A 16,395-nucleotide genomic window follows, 5' to 3' on the forward strand; every position below is an offset into this window, starting at 1 on the left:
CGCAACTGTCACTCAAACAGCCGACACACAAGCCAGCCCTAACAAGACACCAACACAAGCACCAGTGGCAGTCAGCACGACCAACAACTCACAGGCCGACGTGCCCCACATTATCTCAACGTTCTGGAGAATAATGGAGATGTTATTTCCCGGACTCACGGCTACCGAAGTAGTCACGAAGATTATGGGGTATGTCACACAACTCTTTACTCAGTTTCATGTCGGGTTTGCTCAACTGGACTAGCATCCAAGCCACTATCACTCCGCTTTTCACACCACTACATGGATAGTACACCACACCAGCCCCAAAACGCAGACGCTAACACAAACTCACAGATCCTGTTTTGGAACGCCAACGGGATTGCAAACAAAAGAGCTGAAATGGTCGCGTTCATGGAGTGGAAGGGTATCTGCATCGCCCCAGTGAATGAAACACTGCTTATGCCTTGCAAACAGCTAAACATCCCAGGCTATTGCATTTATCGTACAGACCGAGCGGATGGCAGGAAGGGAGGCGGCACAGCAATCGTCAAACACAAAGACATAGATCACACAAACATCGAGCGACCTGCACTTGAGATACTAGAGGCCACAGCCGTCGGGGACAAGTTCAACGGAGCCAACACCGCACTGGTATCGCAGTACAGTCCTCCTAGAGACACAATAACACGTGATATCAGAACAGTTCTCAACATAGCACCGCAGGTAATCGCCTCTGGAGGCCTAAATGCAAAAGACCCTGACTGGAACTCACGAATACGTACCTCCAGTGGCAAGATACTATATGGACACACATTAGGCAAAACTACATTATACTTGGGCCAGACACCCCCACGTTTGTGCCCGCACATGCCCGACACAGGCCAGATGTGCTAGACATAGCCCTCATCGAGGGCATCACATGCACACTCAATCTTACGGTTGAAAACAGTCTGGACTCGGACCACATGCCTGTAATACTTCACATGGAAGAAAGACTGCAGGACTCAGAACCGTGCAAGATACTGAACTACAAGCATGCACATTGGACACTATTCAAAGAATCGCTTGATAGTCGTATTCCTGACACCCACAAAATTAACAACACACATCAAATTGATGAGGCTGTGGAGGCATTTACTGCTGCCATCCAGGATGCAGTGACTGACACCATAATACATACAACACCAAAACAACACTCAACAGCCCTGCCTCAGGAGATCTTGGACCTTATCTCAATCAGGAGCCGCCTGAGGAGATACTGGAAGCATACCAGGTGCTCGTTCTATAAACTGCACGTCAACAGACTCCAGGGTATAATACGGGACAAAATATGGACATTTAGAAACTTTCTGGGCTAGATACCATATGTCCTGGTGTGTGGAAGCTAGCCAGACACTTCACCAGGGAGAAACTTTATAGCCCCACACTACAAGGATCAGACGGCGCAGCTTACTCTGTGTCACAGACGGCAGACCTTATGGCCACAACACTTGCAGCGTCTTTCATGCTGAATCTGGCTCCTTCACATCCAGTATTCACACTTGATACGGACCAGGAGGTTACACGACTTGTAGCCCAGCCCAGGCATAATGAAATTAGACACACTAACACCAATGAAATTACATGGGCTCTCAAGCATACCAATACTAGGAAAGCCCCTGGACTGATGGCATTCAAAACTGTGTCCTCCAGGAGTTCACGGATAGAGCCGTTGAATACCTTACACACATAACGAATGCTATCCCAAAACATCAACACTTTCCTGGCTTATGGATGGTGGCCAAGGTCCTCGTGTTCAGGAAGCCAGGGAAAGACCACTCCCTCCCACAAAATTACCAACCCATCAGTCTGCTGTGCTCGCTCAGCAAGGTGGTTGAGAAGGTAATATTAAAATGCATCACTAGGCACTGCATCACCAATGACATCCTAAGAATGGAGCAATTTGCCTTTAGGCATTACCGCTCGACAACACAACTACTCCTCCGTGTAGTCAAACATATAACACATGGCTACAACATGAACAAAGCCACAGGGGCCGTGTTCCTGGACATCGTAAAAGCGTTCGACTGTCTCTGACACAATGGCCTTATACACAAACTAAGCGAAGCTGGTTTCCTGGATGGACTCATACGTCCCATACACTCACATCTCACGAATAGATGTTTCAACACTGACGTGCAGGACAAACAATCAACACAACACGGTATCGAAGCTGGAGTATCTCAGGGAAGCATCCTAGGGCCCATCTTGTTTAACCTGTACATTAACGACTTCCCAGCAACACAAAACATGATGTTAGCCATCTACGTGGATGACACAGCCATCCTTGCACAAGATTGAAATCCGTCGAACATTAATTCACGAATACAGACGGCACTCAGAACTGCCGAGCCTTGGTTGGAACAATGGTGTATTAAAGTGAATGTCGACAAATGCGAAGCAGTTCTGTTTACATGCGGACCGAAACTACTGCGGAAACATAAACATAGTCGACAGATAACACTACATACGTGCTCAATATGTTTCCGAGAGAACAACACCACATACGTGCTCAATATGTTTCCGAGAGAAAGCCAGATATCTCGGTGTCTGGCTGGGCCGGAAACTTACATGGGGGGACCAGATCGAATACATTGCCAACAGAGTGCACGCGAGGCTCAAACAACTCTACCCAATGCTTAACAGGGAAAAAACCAGTGAATAGGAGGGTGCCGAGGTCCATATCATGACACTGATTAGACCTCTGATGATGCACGCAGCGCCCATCTGGGGATATGCAGCTCCTTCATACAAGACTGCGCCACTTGCAGATCATACAGAACAAAGTGCTATGAATCATTAGCAACGTTCCGCACTACACACGCACCATGGATCTTCACAATGAATACCACCTTCAAACTGTCAAGCAATGTGGGATGTGTCCTGTGTGGTGTATTTAATAGCAGCCTAGCATCTCCCATGTGCTACATAAGTTGTCTGTATGTAGTGATAAGCTTTTGCAAACTTACCAGAATGTTTCAGAAATGTGCCAGCAGTGGGTGTTCAGTACATCTTATGTGTGAAAGGAGAGTTTTATGCTGCAGTTACTTTTCATAGGATTTTACAGATGCTTCTATGTGACTGGAATTGAGGAGTGTTTTACACAGGGAAGTGTTTGGCAGGAACATATTTCTGCATTTTATTGTGACAATCATTAATTCGTTTTATTTCAGGATTTCCTGTGTGCAGATGACGTCAAAACACATTACTGTGGAGTGAATGGCGACAATACCAGCCCACAGATACAATCAAATGATGATGTGGAGCACGAAGGCCAACTTAATTCAAATGAGATAGATGTGCCATCTTCTAGAGACATTATTATCTATGTTACTGAGGAAGGTACATCAGATGTGAAACAGGTACACTATTTTGAAAAGATCTTGATTTACTTAATTATCAAAATAGCTAGATCATTAACACATGATTGATTAGATAAGCAGCAATAATCTAGCAAGTCTTTGCTCTTTTTTTCTACTGAACGGCCTCACAGTATCTGTCTTCTCTAAGGGTATGTGCAACCTAATGAATGATGCGGTATCTAGAGCTGGTATGATTTTTCACACTTGTCCAAACAATTGCTGTCTGTCTCTTACCTTTGACATGCTAACAATTTATCTGTTTGGATGATAAGATATTCATCCTTCCATGAACATATAAACAGGTGATGCTTCAGAATGTTCTAAGCCACTATTTGAGACCTTTGATTTTTTTAGGGAGTTTATAGGAATGTGATATTTATGGTGCAAAAGACTCTCATGAATATTTCGAAAAAAAGATGGTAGGACAGTTCTGTGGTCCGACTGGGCTGAGTGGTTCACTGTGACAGGCCAAATAAGTCTGGTTTGGAGGGGGGAGTAAGGAGTAAAAATTGCCCTGCCTCTGACTGTGGTATAAGATGTACCATTCAAAGTTTTTCAAACAAGGAAAACTCCTGCATTGATCATATAAATTTGAAACTATTTTTTGTTATTGCACAAAGTGATAATTTTCAGTGCAGGACAAAGCTCAGTGTTCTACAAAATATAGTTTTGAAAATAGTGAAGAACATGCCAACTAACAGGTAAAAATCAAACTATGGAAATTCCTGATAGTAATATCAACCATCTAGGAAAAGACAGATTGATACTTACTGCAAAGAAGACAAGTCAAGTTGCAGACTTGCACAATTGAAAGACACTAACAAATAGCTTTTGGCCACAGCCTTCGCCCCTTCATCAGTGTACCCCCTCCCTCCCCCCCCCCCTCCCCCAAACACACAAAAGCATGCACACACGACTGTCACCTCCAACATCTCAAGCCGGAATGCATCATCATGTGGGATGCAAGCAGCAATCTGGAGAGGGTGGGGAAGGAGAAGGGATAGTAGCTTGTGGAATGTGCAGGGACTAGAATGCCAGCAGGTGCAGTGTCAGGAGCTTATGAGGCAGGGAGGTGGCAAAGAAATAGATCACTGTAGGAGAGGAGTGGGGAAAGATGGGTGGATGCATTGGCAGAGGGCTGCAAATAAACAGGGTGGGAGACGAGTGTAGGGAGGAGATGATAGGACAGAGGGAGTGGAAACTGTTGGGTGAAGCGTGTGGGGACAGTATGTTCCCATAGGCTGAGGCCAGGATAATTATGGGAACGGAGAAAAGCTGGTGGTGGAGGAAAGGGTCTAGATGGCTCGGGTAGTGAAGCAGCCATTGAAATTGAGTGTGTTTTGTCCGACTGAATGGTGTTCCACAGGGTGGTCTACTTCACTCTTAGCCACAGTTCAGCAGTGGCTGTTCATCCTTGTTGACAGCTGATTGATGGTCATAGCAATATAAAAAGCTGTGCAATGAGTGCAGACTTGTGAACTGGGGTCGACAAGAGGTTCATGAACTTACACCACTTATTGCCCGAAGTGCCCATTTCGGAGCCAAAAATATCCTTTTAGAATGGGAAGAGTTACTCCGACGTATAATACCATATGACATAAGGAAATGAAAATAAGTAAAGCAGACTAATTTTTGTGTCGAACAATCACTCACTTTAGATACTGTTCAAATAGTGTAAAAATGGCATATTTAAGTCTTTGAACAAGATCCTGAATGTGGGCTTTCCATGACAGTTTACTGTCTATCTGAACACCTAGAAATTTGAACTGTTCCGTTTCAGTAATCATATGCCCATACTGTGAAATTAAAATGTCAAGTTTAGTGGAATTGTGTGTTAGAAACTGTAAAAACTGAGTTGTACTGTGATTTAGTGTTAGTTTATTTTCTACAAGCCATGAACTTGGGACATGAACTGCACTATTGGAAATAGAGCCAATGTTGCACACAACATCCTTTACTACCAAGCTAGTGTTATCAGCAAACAGGGCATATCATTTTATAAATAAGGAACAGGAGTGGCCCCAACTCTGATATCTGGGGCACCCCCACTTGAGTGTGTCCCACTCAGGCCCCACATCACAGCCATTCCCAACGTTGTGAATAATGATCTTTTGCTGTCTGTTGCTAAAGTAAGAGGTGAACCAATTGTGAGCTACTCCACATATTCCACGATAGTTCAACTTCTGGAGAAATAATTTGTGATCAACACAATCAAATGCCTTACTTAAATTAAAAAAAAAAAATATGCCTAGCATTTGAAACCTTTTGTTTAACCCGTCCAGTACCTCACAGAGAAAAGAGAATACAGCATTTTCAGTTGTTACACAACTTCTAAAGCTGGACATTTGACAACAAATAGTGTGATATAAAATGATCAATTATCCTTACATACACAGCCTTTTCAATAACTTTAGAAAACAGTGATGACATAGAAATAGGTCTAAAATTGCCCCTTTCTCCCTTTTTATAAAGTGGCTTTACTACTGAGTACTTTAATCGCTCAGGAAACTGACCATTCCTAAAGGAAAAGTTACAAATATGGCTAAATACAGGGCTAACATGTGCGGCACAGTACTTTAATATTGTGTTTCACAGGTGGGCCTGCCTCTGATGGAGTAGGATAAACATGTGACAGGACTGGAATAGGATTTGCAGGATGTGTGGATTGGTTAGGTTTTGCATCTGGTACTTCCACAGGATATGATCCTTTTGGATAGGGTTTGGGATTGGGAGTGGCATAGGGACGGACAACAACACCCTGGCGAAGGATGTGGTTCAGTTGTTCTAGACTGGGATGGTACTGTGTGACGAAGGGGACACTCCTTTGTGGCTGGTTTTTGGGGGTGGTAGGAGGATTTGGGGGTGTGATAGGAAATGGCATGGGAGGTCTGTTTGCTGACTGACACTGGGGGTTGTGCTGCTCTGTGAAGGCTGTGGTGAGACACTCAGCATACTGAACAAGGGAGTTTCTATCACTGCGGATACACCATCTCCAGATAGCCAGGCCATATTGGAGGGATTTTTTTGGTGTGAAAGGGATGCAGTTGTCAATACGATGGTATTGTTGTGGTTGGTGGGTTTAATTGGGACAGAGCCACCAGAGAGGAGGTGGTCAACTTCTAAGAAGGTGGCAGGCTGTGTTGAGGAGGACCATGTGAAGTGGAAGGGAGAGAAGGTGTTGTGGTTACAAAGGAATGAAGATAGGGTGTCCTGGCCCAGGCTCCAGATAATGAAGATATTGTCAATGAACCTGAACCAGACTATGGGGTTTGGTGTTTTGGGAGGTTTGGAAGATCTCCTCTAGATGGCCCATAAAAAGGTTGGCACAGGAGGGCGCCATTATATATTTTGGAATAATATAATAATTCAGAATGCTCCCAGCAGTTGCCACAATGCCAGACATGTATAATATTTTGTTTATTCCCACATACCTAAGGAGAAATGACTATTGTGATAAGAAAAAGGGTAATCAGAGCTCACAGGAAAAGATTCACAGCTTCATTTTCCCCATATACTACTTGAGAGTGAAATGGTAGAGAAATAGTTTGAAAGTAGTTGTATGAGCTCTTTGCCAAACACTTCAGTGTGCATTGCTAAGTAATCATATAGATGTAGGTATGTGTGACACTATCCATTCTTTGATTCTGGTATGGCTACTTGAAAGTTTTATTTCAGCATACCATGTTTGTGGTTTTGACTAGAAATGTGTTGATGGTGGTGGCTCAGTGGTAAAGTGCCAGACTAAAAATCCAAAGGTCTCAGGTTGAATCCCTGGTCAGTCCTATGATTTTTAATTATAATGTGACATTTCTTTCACCTCTGGAAATTTCTAAGTTACACAATGGTTAATTCAAAGGTCAGAGGAAGCCAAAGGCATACCAACTCCAACAGCACCATGCCTAGTAAAGTACTGTAGTGCCCAAACCAATCTTAGGAGTGTTCACTGCTTTGCTTTAATGTTGATGACATTGTAATATTTACTTAAAATTTATATTAGTAATTTCACCACATGTTACTAAATGTTATAGAATTGACTTTTTTCTCGTTTTGTCCTAGGTGCGTATTAAAGATAGTGGTATAGATCATGAATATGCTGATATGATGACTCTTCCCCTGTCAGAGGATGTTAGCTGTGTTGGGCATGATACTAGTTTTGCTGATGGTGTTGTAATAGTATGCAAGTCAGATGGGGAAGGTGTCCCTTGTGTACGTTTCTTGATGGAGCCTTCCGAGGCTGAAAAGCAGAAACAGAAACATGAAAATGGAGTGACCTTGGGAGAGGTTGCATCTAACACTGAGGTACAAGGTTTCACATACTTAAACTTATAATGATGTTTTATTCTGTCATATGCTGATATTACACTCACACCTTATTTGTTGCTGGTGCAGGAGCAGCAGCAGCAGCAGCAGCAGCAACAACAACAACAACAACAACAACAACAACCAGATCCAGAAATTATTATAGTAGAAACGGAAAGGAAGCCAGAAGAAAAGGAAGGGTTAGAGAGTCACGCTACAGAAATTAGTATGGTTCAAAGTGAGTTTGTTTTAGATAAATGTTATATCTCTTCATTTCGGACTGCAGCACTTTACAGACCAGATCTCAAACTATTATTCCTGTAATAATAATTGCTTCAGATTTAAATAATTGCAGATTACTGAAATTAGATTAAGGGATACCTCATTCCTAATTTGATCTGTACTTCTTGCACAGCCATTTTTGTAGCAGTGTTTGTGGAAGTTTTAAGAAGGTAATGAAAATTTCCATTTTTTTCTGAAAGTATGTTGTCACACTATTTCAAAATACTTTTCCTCAAGGTGTAAGCACCAGTAGTCTTCACTTAGTGAAGGGTCTTGGTGTGTGTTTAGTGGGGAACTTGTTTAGGAATACCTGAGAAACACACAGCTGCTTCTTATGACCAAATAAAAATGCCATCAGGTGTTTTTTTCACTTTTGTGGTAAGAAAAAGATTACATAAGGCCGGGTTTGGGTTGTAAGATGAACGTCATCTGCTCTTATTATTTCAGTTGGAAAACTGTATCTAGGAAGCTAAAATGCATATATATAGTTTGCCTCGGAGTCAAATTGTTACAGGTATGTATCTGCGTGGTTGGTTATTGAATATCAACTTTGATCTGCCATAATTAAACCTATTAAACATTTGATGATGACTTTCCATGCTCTGAGCCTTCTGTTTTTTAAGATGGTGTGGTATCTTTTGTCTGCAAATCTCCCGATAAGATGCTCCTCAGGAGGCGCGCGCTCTTTTCTGGGTACATGAATGGTGAGCATAGTGTGTAGAGGCATTGCAGTAGTCTTTATTGTGTGTACTTCAATGCCTGTCGCTTCTTTTCCCCGGCTTGCTCTACCTTTGCCCACTCTACTGATGACAACCCGACTCTCACCTACGTCTTACCGTGGTTTATTCTTGTGCTGTCTAACACGACTTCCTATGTTTCTCAACTTCTGTGTAGTCCCTACCCAGTTCTGTTTATCATTGTTTCCAAGTTTCTCTTAAATGCAGATTGTTCAAATAGCTCTGAGCACTATGCGACTTAACGTTTGAGGTCATCAGTCGCCTAGAACTTAGAACTAATTAAACCTAACTAACCTAAGGACACCACACACATCCATGCCCGAGGCAGGATTCTAACCTGCAACCGTAGCGGTCACGCGGTTCCAGACTGAAGCACTTAGAACCGCACGACCACTCCAGCCAGCAAATGCAGATTGTGCAGGGACTGGCACCTAGTGTGGTACATTGACATCTTCCCAGGAATAAACACCCTGACACCCAGTTCTAGGTGAACTGCCTTACTGCTAGACCCAACACCTAATGTGGTAGGTAGCCCATTGTTGGGGGATTTGCCATATATTTGCACACTTGTAGCCCCTCCTTTCCCTCGGCAACGTAGGGATTGCACTGCTGGTGTCTGTGTTGCAAAATGTGCAAAGGTTGTGGTGCCCATCCACAATGAGACATTGTTTCTCGCAAAACACATACCACGACAGGTGGCTATGACTGTGAGTTGGTGGCGCCCATAGAGAGAGCTCCTGGTTGGAGTAAATGGCACCAAGCAGACAGTCTGCCATGAAGCTACTCAAACTTATGCAAGCTGGTGGTCATGAGACCCTGGCAATCTCTTCAGATCAGATTTCTCACTAAGATGCCCACCAGTACAGCCCCAAAGTGTTCCTATACTTGGCTACGCTATAGTAGGAGGGACAGTGGTATTGACATGCAGAACTGTATTCACCACAGTACCTAGTCTGCATTAGAACTGATGGTGAGACATTTCTAATGACCAGATCTCAGTTCTTCATGGAACATATCAAAGATAAGTTTGAAGAGGTGGCAGTGTTGAACAAGACATGGAAAGGCCCCCTCCTTATCAAAACAGTGGACTCCCATGAGTCTTGAGTGTTACTTTCGTGTACGTCTGTGATCGGTATTCCAGTTTCTTTTATTCCTCATAGAACTTTAAACAAATGACAAGGCATTATCTTTCACTGGGACTTGATTTAGAATACAAGCAGATGAAGAACTATGTGGCACCCTGTAATGGCAAGGGGCACAGTTCATCTGCCATATTCAGCTGGGACCATAGGATTATTGAAATGACAAGGGGTCGTTTGAGGAGGCCATGCTCCCAGAAAAGGTGAAGACAATTGAAGTGTGGAAATGGAAAAAATTGAGTGCTAAGTCAGGGGAATCAGAAAACAGTGTATGTTTATTGTAAATACCTTATTTGTATCCAAAAATTGAGAAAGTATTCTGACACCACGCAATTATGCTGTCTACCTCTTCACTGTAAAAAATAATAAGACAAATGAAAAAATGAATAATTTATTAAGAATGATCCAAGTCCCATTCCAGGAAATTGACTAAGTGGCAGTAAGAAAGTCTTTGTTGAAAATGCTATTAATACAGAAGTAGAACATTTTAGTTGTGATAATACAAATACAAAAATACAGCAGTAATATTTTAACTGCTAGAACTGTACTCAAAACAACCATTTCTACTTTTTTGATAAGAGAATAACAAAATTAAATTCAAGTAAATATCTCTCAGTATTGGCATCTGTTTCTTCTATTCTTGGGATCAGATGTCCCAGAGTTTACTGTAAAACTCCTTATACTGTTGAGAAAGAAATTGCAACATTCTTAACAGGTCTTTGTGTTGTAACTGATAAACATGACTGGTCTTTTCAGATGAAGAATGACATGACATGACATGACATGACATGACATACATGTTCTTTCCTCGTCTGAATACTTTGACATATTTTCATACTTCCATTTCAGAATAAGTATTTTTATATAGCTATTTGAGATGGTTGAGTATGAAACGATGGGGTCACACACCGCTGTATTGGCAACAGTGTTTCAGCAGCATCTTTGAAATAAAGTCAGTTGGGTGCACTGGATTTACTTGGAATGGGTTCATAGCTGTAACTGACACAATAATCCATTGTTGAACAAAGGCTGTCCTAACCTTTCATTATTTCTCTTTAGTTTGCAAAATCTCTGTTGCAGCTCAAAAAGGTGTGTCAATTCACCAAAAATTGTCATCACTTTGGATCATCTCAGGCTAAATGGATGAGACATTGGCAAAAAATTTAGAAACTAAAAAATGTTGTATAGAGCAACATATGGAAGCATGTGCCACTGAACTAAAACTAAAAGATGACACTTTCATAATTGTAACAGTAATTTCCAGCTATTTCTAGAAAACTTGGATGCTTTGTTGTGCTATCTGTCAGACAGGGGAAAGCAAATTATCATTTGTGGGGATTTCAGTGTTGATTCCCTGAGAGAATGTAATAGGAAGAAAGACCTTGTAGTATTACTCAGTTTTTTCAATTTGAGCTCCGTCATCGATTTTCCTACTCAGATAACAAATAACAGCAGGACATTGATAGATAACTTTTTTATAGACCAAGATAAGTTTAAAGACATAAATGCTTATCCTGTTGAGAATGCTCTTTCAGATCATGGTGCACAGCTAGTTACAGTACATGACGTAGCTCCATGCAGTATATCAAATTAGAATTTCAAAGCAGTGCGTTCAATTAACAATATAAATACTGCAAACTTTAGGGAAAGCCTAAAGCAGCTAGACTGGGATGAAGTGTATATGGAACCCGATGCAAACTTGAAATATAACTTATTTCACGATACATTTTTAAGGGTATTTGAAAATTGTTTTCCCAAGAAAATAGTTAAACATAATTCCAAGAAAACATATAAAAAACCTTGGCTAACTAAAGAAATAAGAATATCTTGCAATCATAAAAGAGAACTGTATCTAGCAGCAAGAGGGAGTACTGACCCCGAAATTGTTCAATATTATAAAAACTATTGTGCGGTACTAAGAAAAGTTATTAAATAGTCCAGAAGCATGTGTATCATGTCTGAGATCAGTAACTCTGATAAAAAATTAAAGCAATTTGGAATATTATTGAAAGGGAAACAGGGCAACCAAGAGCACAGGAAGACTTTAGTGCCATAAAACTGAATGACAAATGTACTAACAAACAATCAGAAATTGGAAATATTTTCAATAATCATTTTTTAAATGTTGTGGAGAAAATAGGATCTAGATCTTCACTAGAAGAGGCAAGGCTTCGAATAGAAGAGGCCATACCTGTGCAGTTTGAAACAACTGTATTTCCACCAACCTCTCCCTCTGAAATCAGTAAAATAATAAACTCACTGAAAAGTAAAAGCTCTTATGGAATTGATGGCATTTCCAGCAAGATACTTACAGCTTGTTCCCCACTGATAAGTAGGATTCTCAGCCACGTATGTAATAGCTCTTTGGAGCAGGGTGTTTTCCCCGATAGACTGAAATATGCCATTGTAAAACCATTGCATAAAAAGGGGGATAGGTCGGATGTCAACAACCATTGCCCAGTCTTTCTTCTGACAGCTCTATCAAATTTTTTTGAGAAAGTAATGTATTTAAGAGTAGCCACCCATATTTGTAAAAATAAAGTACTAACAAAATGTCAGTTTGGTTTTCAGAAAGGCTTATCAACAGAAAATGCTATATACGCTTTCACTGATCAAATATTAAATGCTCTGAATAACTGGACATCACCCATTGGTATTTTTTGTGATCTCTCAAAGGCCTTTGATTGTGTAAATCATGGAATTCTTTTAGATAACCTAAATCATTATGGTTTGAGAGGGGGGGCAGTGCACAAATGGTTTAATTCATACTTAACTGGAAGAACACAGAAAGTTGAAATAAGTGGTTCATGTAATGTTAAAACAGCTGATTCCTCAAACTGGACGGCTATCAAGTACGGGGTCCCACAGGTTTCGATCTTAAGACTTTTACTGTTCTTGATATACATACCATTTTATATTGATGAAGATGCAAAGTTAGTTCTTTTTGCTGATGATACAAGTACAGTAATAACATCCAAAAACCAAGAACTAAGTGATGTAATTGTAAATGATGTTTTTCACAAAATTATTGAGTGTTTCTCAGCAAATGGACTCTCTTTAAATTTTGATAAAACACAGTATATACAGTTCCGTACAGTAAATGGCACAACTCCAGTATTAAATATAGACTTTGAACAGAAGTCTGTAGCTAAGGTAGAATTTTCAAAGTTTTTAGGTGTGTCCATTGATGAGAGGTTAAACTGGAAGCAACACATTGATGGTCTGCTGAAACGTCTTGAGTTCAGCTATGTATGCTATTAGGGTTATTGCAAATTTTGGTGATAAGAATCTCAGTAAATTAGCTTACTATGCCTACTTTCATTCACTCCTTTCGTATGGCATCATATTCTGGGGTAATTCATCGTTGAGTAGAAAAGTATTCATTGCTCAAAAATGTGTAATCAGAATAATTGCTGGTGCCCACCCACGGTCATCCTGCAGACATCTATTTAAGGATCTAGGGATCCTCACAGTAACCTCACAGTATATATATTCACTTATGAAATTTGTTGTTAATAATCCAACCCAGTTCAAAAGTAATAGCAGTGTGCATAGCTATAACACCAGGAGAAAGGATGATCTTCACTATGCAGGGTTAAATCTGACTTTGGCGTAGACAGGGGTAAATTAAGCTGCCACAAAAGTCTTTGGTCACCTACCAAACAGCATCAAAAGCCTGACAGATAGTCAACCAACATTTAAAAATAAATTAAAAGAATTTCTAGATGACAACTCCTTCTACTCATTGGCTGAATTTTTAGATATAAAAAAACTAACTTAAACATTAGTGTCATGCAATATTTTGTGTAATGTAATATTGAGTACAGACATCTTTCATTAACCTGACACATTCCACATCATTACAAAGTGTCGTATTCATGACCTATGGAACAAGTCTTAATCTAATCTAATCTAATCTGGCACATGGCAGTTGGAACTCCATTGAGAAGCACTTCACCATTTGGTAAGAATGTTTGAAACATTTTCTCCATAATTTGACACTTGGTGCAAGTCTAGGGACACGCAACAGAGTACTGAGAACACAGTAGCACTGGAAACCCATTTTGTGAAAAATTTAACATTTCCACTCTTCAAATGTTTTTATGGTGATATCAGGTCCTACGTACCACCACTAATGGTGCTATAAGTACGCCTGTGTGGGACATACATCATCTTGATATACCAGTGAACCAGCCTGTGGGAATCGCAGGCATACTCAGCATGGTGGAAGACGTTGTGTCCATGCCACAACTTGCCATGTGTAAGGACAGGCACACCTGCCATATGCCAGTGTGTCCTATTTACAAGAAGGTACAGACAATCCAAGAACGCAAAATCTTTGATCAATTATTGTAGTTCATTGATAAAAAAATACAAATGTCTTCACATTATTATTATTATTATTATTATTATTATTATTATTATTATTATTATACAAGTGTAGGCCACTGGAGGTCCATATGAAGTGTCTACTTCAGGTGAGATTTTATCTGGTGCTGTTCTTCTTTCATCTGAATCATCCAATAAAGTTATACCTTGGTTCACTTTCCACTTGAGCACTTTGTGCTTGAATGCCTTTCTGTAATTTTGCACATGGATGTTGTGGCAGCATCCTTCAGGTCTTTTTCGGGCTGTGGCAATCCACTTCACATTCTTAATTTTTTCTGTGTACTCCTAGGTGTGTTTAGTTTGTCTGGTGTCCAGCATACTCTTGATATGCCCATAAAATTTCAGTCAACATGTCTCAATGTCCTGTACTGTCTGTTTGGTCTCTTGTATGCCATGCAGTTTGTAGCCTCCTTCTGTTTTATTGGGCACTAGCATTTTTCTGATGATTATTCTCTCCATTTTCTAGGTACTTTCTAGTGCGCTTTTCCAGTCCATGACCAATGTTAATGTTTCAGATACATATACACAGATGTGGCAAAAGTCTTGGCATTCCTCCGAACTGTGTGTTGGATCTCCTTTTTCTCGGTGTAGTGCAGAAACTTGGCATGACATGGACTGAAAAATTGTTGGAAGCCCCTGAAGACATATTGAGTCATGCTGTGTCTATAGCGCCCATAATAGCTAAAGAGTTGTAGGTGCTGTATTCTGTGTGTGTACTGACCTCTTTATTATGTCCCATATATTTTTGATGGGATTCATGTCGGGCAATGTGGGTGTCCAAATAGTTTGCTTGAACTATGAAGAATGTTCTTGAAACCAATCGTGAACAATTGTGGCCCAGTGACATGGCACATTGTTGTTTGGAAACATGAAGTCCACGAATGGCTGCAAATGGTCCCCACATAGGTGAATGCAACCGTTTTCAGTCAGGGTGTGGTTCAGTTGGACCAGGACCCAGTCTGTTCCATGTAAACACGGCTCACACCATTATGGAGCCGCCACCAGCTTGTACAGAGCCTTGCTGACAGCTTTGGTCCATGGCTTCGTGGGGTCTGTGCCACACTTGAACCCTACCATCAGCCCTTTCCAACTGAAATTGGGACTCATCTGACTCGGCCATGGTTTTCCAGCCACCTAGGGTCCAACTGATATAGTCATGAGCCCAGGAGATGCAGTGTGGGCAATGTCATACTGTTAACAAAGGCTCTCATGTTTTTTTTTTTTTTTCTGCTGCCATAGTCTTTTGATGCCAAATTTCACCACACTGTCCTAATGGACACGTTTTTCATACGTTCGACATTAATTTCTGTGGTTATTTCACGGTTGTCTGTTAGCACTGACAACTCTATGGAAACACTGCTGCTCTGGGTCATTAAGTGAAGACCATCGACCACTGTGTTGTCTGGGGTGAAAGGTAATGCCTGAAATTTGATATTATCGGCACACTCTTGGCACTGTGAAGCTCAGAATATTGAATTGCCTAACAATTTATGAAATGGAATATTTCATGCATCTCCCACTCAACCGCAGGTGAGGGGTCAACCTCAATATGAGCAGTAACTGGGTCGACCACCAGTGAGGACCGATCGGAGGACTCAGACATTGGATTCCCAGATCCTGCCCACAACAGTGGTGCCCATCATTGCAGCCTAAAGCTATGTAATCGAAGCCATCACAGCCTGGAGCTGAGAGCGAAGTGTCACCAACTCGGCTCACATCCGCACACAACCATCACAGTCCCTATCTGTACTAAAGACCATGGAAAACTAAACTACCCAGATAAACGTACTATTGGCATGTGCTACGGAACTCTACTGTAGACACTGACGAAAACACAGGAACTGTGTCTAGTAAATCAGATTAATATGCAGAGATTCAAAAATCTAACTACCGAAACAGATGAAACTAAATAATTTGCCCCTGATTAGGAACTTGTGATACGTCACAAAATCTATTTACTTTCTGCCACAAACAGACATGCAAGGACTGTGGCTATTAGATATTAAATTAACAGGCAGAAACTCTAGAAACTAAACTATTAAAGCACACAGATGATGATATAAAATTCACTCCTGGTTAGGAACTTGTAAAACTCACAAAATCGGGTTACTTCCCTGTCGTTACGTCTGCCTTGGGTGGCTGCTGCTCTCTGACTGTGCCTTTTCC

At 41.1% G+C, this 16,395-nt stretch overlaps 1 protein-coding gene across 2 annotated transcripts in view; it reads left to right on the top strand.

The window, feature by feature from the left end:
* LOC126283990 (zinc finger protein 271-like) overlaps window positions 1-16,395 on the top strand; it is a 139,521-nt gene that overhangs the window by 70,912 nt on the left and 52,214 nt on the right. Inside the window, exons 10-12 of one of the 2 annotated variants that reach the window (XM_049982526.1) lie at window positions 3,195-3,383; window positions 7,440-7,682; window positions 7,773-7,920. In XM_049982526.1, coding sequence (XP_049838483.1) covers window positions 3,195-3,383; window positions 7,440-7,682; window positions 7,773-7,920 — 580 coding nt within the window. The remainder of the gene's footprint in view (window positions 1-3,194; window positions 3,384-7,439; window positions 7,683-7,772; window positions 7,921-16,395) is intronic. The other variant, XM_049982527.1, reaches the window with a different exon arrangement.

The sequence above is a fragment of the Schistocerca gregaria genome, chromosome 8 (assembly GCF_023897955.1).
Source record: "Schistocerca gregaria isolate iqSchGreg1 chromosome 8, iqSchGreg1.2, whole genome shotgun sequence".
NCBI lineage: Eukaryota > Metazoa > Arthropoda > Insecta > Orthoptera > Acrididae > Schistocerca > Schistocerca gregaria.